Genomic DNA, 4,765 nt, shown 5'->3' on the forward strand with positions numbered 1-4,765 from the left:
GAGATGACATGATTTCAAACCTGACACATGTCTTAGCCCCTCCTAAAATCCTGCAATATTTTTATAGAAACATTTTATTGAAGTTTAACCCACATGTAGAAGGGCACACAGATCTTAAGGTTACACTCAACAAGTGTTCACCAAGTGAACACACATGGAAACATTTCAATAAACAGAATATGATCCATACCCCACAAGTGTCTCCTTTGGCCCCCTCCATGCACTAACCGCCTCCCACCCAAGACTGAAAATATTTCCAACATTGCTTTGACACAAACTATTTTACAAAAAGTGTCTTATATATATTACTCTCCATTTACTTAAAAAAATTTTTTGCTCTTCCTCGGCGCTGCCTACGGAGGTAGCAGCGATCTCCTCCTCGGCATCATGGCCGCCCTTAGACCCCTTGTGAAACCCAAGATCGTCAAAAAGAGAACCAAGAAGTTCATCCAGCACCAGTCAGACCGACATGTCAAAATTAAGCGTAACTGGCGGAAACCCAGAGGTATTGACAACAGGGTTCGTAGAAGGTTCAAGGGCCAGATCTTGATGCCTAACATTGGTTATGGGAGCAACAAGAAAACAAAGCACATGCTGCCCAGTGGCTTCCAGAAGTTCCTGGTCCACAACGTCAAGGAGCTGGAAGTGCTGCTGATGTGCAACAAATCTTACTGTGCTGAGATTGCTCACAATGTTTCCTCCAAGAACCGCAAAGCCATTGTGGAAAGAGATGCCCAGCTGGCCATCAGAATCACCAACCCCAATGCCAGGCTGCACAGTGAAGAAAATGAGTAGACAGCTTATGTGCACATTTTGTGTTTAAATAAAACTGGCATCTTCCTTAATTTAAAAAAAAAAAAAAGTTTTTAATTCCAAAAGAAAGCAATGTATGCTCATTGTAAAAGTTAAAACTTGGCTGGATGCAGTGGCTGACACCTGTGGCTCCAGCACTTTGGGAGGCCAGGGTGGGCAGATCACAAAGTCAAGAGATCGAGACCATCTTGGCCAACATGGTGAAACCCCATCTCTACTAAAAATACAAAAATTAGCTGGGTGTGGTGGCACACGCCTGTAGTCCCAGCTACTCAGTAGGCTGAGGCAAGAGAATCACTTGAACCCAAGAGGCAGAGGTTGCAATGAGTCGAGATCGCACCACTGCACTCCAGCCTAAGACTCCATCTCAAAAAAAAAAAAGTTGAAAGTTAACGGAAGTATAAAACTGTAGAAAGTGAAAGAGTTTCCCTATCAACCCTCTGCCCACTCCCTATTTTCACCACCACCATTCCCACAGTTAAAAGCTTGTTACAGTTTGGTGCATTTATCAGTTCAAAATAAGTTACCAGTAAGGAAAAGCTCAATTCAAAGTGGACAAAACAGTAAAACAATGTATTGCCTCTCATAATTTAATCATTTCCTGAGTGAATGAAAGTTTGTTTCCAGTGTTTTGCTATTACAAACAATGCCACATTGACCATTTCATTTTGAATACTTTAAACAGAAAATGTAAAGAGATTTTGAAAGTCCAGAGTTTGGCCAGGCTTTGGGATTTGTTTAATTCAGTCACTCAACTATGTCATCAAAGACTCTGTTTCTTTCTGTCTCCTTGCTCTGCCTTCCAAGACATCAGCTGCATCCTGAAGCTGGCTCACTTTAGGTTGTAACACAGCTGACAACAGGGCTACGTATTTTATCAGAGAGAAGTGGGTAGGGAGGGAAAGAAAAGGAAGGGAGGAAAGAGAGAAACCCAACAACCATGGAGTGAAAGTCCTAGGCTTCATTCTGACTGGATCAAATTTGGTTATATGCCTACTTACGAGCCAATCATTAAGGCCTGGGGAATGCCAAGTAATAACTGGAGAAGTTCCCATTCCTGAATCAATCTCTGTGGCAAAAAGGATGGGATTATCCTAATTGGTTCCAAGAATAGGACCAAACCTCTGAAGAATGAGGGGTCAGTTCCACCCAAACCAAATAAATGGCTACTACGTGATGGGCTATAGTTGGAATGGAGGCTAGGAAGGCCACCATATTATTCATTGCTATAAATATCCTTTGAGGCCATTTTTTTGCATGTAGATACATATATATGAACATATATATTTAATTTTTAACTATAATAGAATCACACTATTCTGCAACTCACAGAATAACTGGGGCGAGAACAGGAGAGAGACTCATAGCTACTCTGGGCCTGGCGCTTTCCATTCTTCAACCCTCACGGCAGCAACACAAAGTCATCATTATCACCTCCATTTTATAGCTGAGAGAACTGAGACTCTGAGAGGCTGAAAGTGACTTTCCTGAGGTCACACAGCTAGCGGGTGACCAAGCCAAAACTGGAACCACAGGATCTGACTCCACGAACTCCAGCCTCTCCTGCTGGGCCCTGTGTTCATCCACTAAACGAGACGAGGGCTTGGTAAGTGGCTGTTTTGTGTTCTTTTGTGCAATGCTGAGTCAGTGTGTCCACAACACGGACACAGGAGAGGCTCAGGAAAACAAAGTTTATTATACTCACAGGTCCTGGAGACAGGAAGCATAGCATGCCTTGCAGGGCCACATGGGAAGACGCCAGCGTGGTCAGGAGCCAGAGACAGGAGTGAGGGCAAGGTTTAGGCCAGAGCCTTCCTTGGGGTTTCTGTGGAAAAAGCAAGGTGGGGCAGAGTGAATAGTTTAGGATTGGCTAGTTTGAAGAATTTCAGTGGGCTCTAGGCCATAGGGATGGTCCCTAGTTGCCTGTCACCTGGCTCTGGAGTAATGAAAGCAGAGAGACATTGTCTCCTGGAGTGTATGGGTCAGATGAGGGAGGGGTCTGGTTGGTTAGTTTGCTAATCAAATGCTCTAGGGCCAGGCGTGGGAATCCCAGCACTTTGGGAGGCCAAGGTGGAAGAATCACTTGAGCCTAGGAGTTCGAGACCAGCCTGGACAACAAGACGAGTACCTGTTTCTACCCCAATTTTTTTTTTTAATTTGCTGCGTGTAGTGGTGCATGTCTGTGGTCCCAGCTACCCAGGAGGCTGAGGTTGGAAGATGGCTTGAGCCCAGGGCAGGGCTGCATTAAGCCATGTTCATACCACTGCACTCCAGTCTGGGCAACAGAGTGAGACCCTCTCTCAAAAAAAACAAAAACAAAAACAGGCCGGGCACGGTGGCTCAAGTCTGTAATCCTAGCACTTTGGGAGCCCACGATGGGTGGATCACAAGGTCAAGAGATCAAGACCATCCTGGACAACATGGTGAAACCCTGTATCTACTAAAAATACAAAAAAATTAGCTGGACGTGGTGGCATGTGCTTATAGTCCCAGCTACTTGGGAGGCTGAGGCAGGAGAATCGTTTGAACCCAGGAGGCAGAGGTTGCAGTGAGCCGAGATCACTCCACTGCACTATAGCCTGGCAACAGAGTGAGACTCTGTCTCAAAGAAAAAAAAAAAAAAAATGTGCTTCAGGCTGGGCCTTTGTTACCTCTAAGAATTGGCTAGCCCCTAGGCAGGGGGCAGTCTCTCCCTGACTCAAAAGATTTTTTTATGATATCAAAAGATCATAATACACAGAAAATGTAAAAATATATTTGCAATACAGTGGGGAAGGAGGAATGGCTGCTGGAGACATAGGTTGACAATGTGACTCACTTCCCAGGAATGAGCCAAAGGAAGCCCTCTAATTCCACAGCCATCGGCTTTTCCGCTGTCAGTAATGCCACTCTCTATCAGACATCCTGAGAATGTGTGGCCCATGTGGATGAGAGGGGTTGCCACTTGTATTCACAAATGTATCACAAGTGCCTAGAACAGTGCCTCATATAAAGTCGATACACCTTTATAAAGTAGACAAATATTTGCTGCTCTAATGAAAAAAGAGTGAATTAACAATGACCCTACTAAAAGAACTCAACATAGTCCTTTTCACTGCTGTGCAGGCTTTTAGAACACAGTTGTTTAAGGAACCTATATATAAGGGTGGAAATTTTTGTTCCTCTCTCTCCTCTGATGTTTTCTTTCTCTTTTCTCAGGTGAAGATTGAAAATTCTAGGTTCTCATTAGGTAGAAACAGACATCAAGATCTTCAGATGAAAAGCCCCTATATAAGTTGGGGGAAAAGTCCTGATAGTACTTTAATTCTAAAATAGTAATTCTGACTCTGCAAGTGTCTCTGCCACGTTGGGAGACTGTGAAACTTTTTGGCTGTTTATAAACTTGATAATTGGTTCTAATGCTCACTGCCTGTTGGGAAGAGCTGCTGTTCATCACCTTGACTCTGACTTTCAAGTCTTTCCTTAGTCTGACCTTGAGCTGTCATCTCATGATGCTGATGCCATTGGGATAGGCTCAAATTGTTCTATATCCAAATAAAATATAAGCAAGAGAGACCTCTTCTACGTCTTTGTAATCTAACAAAACTGAAGTGATGAGTGACTGGGTTCTGATTCGCCTTGGCCAGAGCTGTGTGTCCTTATTTTACTTTATTGCACCTCGATTTCTGAATGTCTAAAAAAGCCAGCTGATAGATACTTATTCTGCCTAGCCCAAAAGTATAATTATAGAATGCAAATATGAAAAAGAGAGTTAGATGGGGCCTCACAGGTCAGCTAAATTTGCTGAGATTCCCAATTTACAAGTGAGAAACTTGAGGCGCAGTGGGGTGTACTCGTTTGCTATTGCTCCACAGACTTAGAGGCTTGAAGCCACAAAAATTTATTCTCTTACAATTTTGGGACTCAGAAGCTGGAAATGAATCTTATGGGGCTGAAATCATCTTATGGGGGT

The 4,765-nt window shown here is 43.6% G+C and overlaps 1 protein-coding gene across 1 annotated transcript; it reads left to right on the forward strand.

The window, feature by feature from the left end:
- The first annotated feature begins 335 nt into the window (after positions 1 to 335).
- On the forward strand, positions 336 to 845 carry LOC108309643 (60S ribosomal protein L32-like). Its single transcript, XM_037741151.1, has one exon. It carries the CDS (start codon positions 388 to 390, stop codon positions 793 to 795), a length of 408 nt encoding a protein of 135 aa, XP_037597079.1. The 5' UTR covers positions 336 to 387; the 3' UTR covers positions 796 to 845.
- The last annotated feature ends 3,920 nt before the right edge of the window (positions 846 to 4,765 follow it).

Source organism: Cebus imitator, unplaced genomic scaffold, assembly GCF_001604975.1.
Source record: "Cebus imitator isolate Cc_AM_T3 unplaced genomic scaffold, Cebus_imitator-1.0 Scaffold95, whole genome shotgun sequence".
Classification (NCBI taxonomy): Eukaryota; Metazoa; Chordata; class Mammalia; order Primates; family Cebidae; genus Cebus; species Cebus imitator.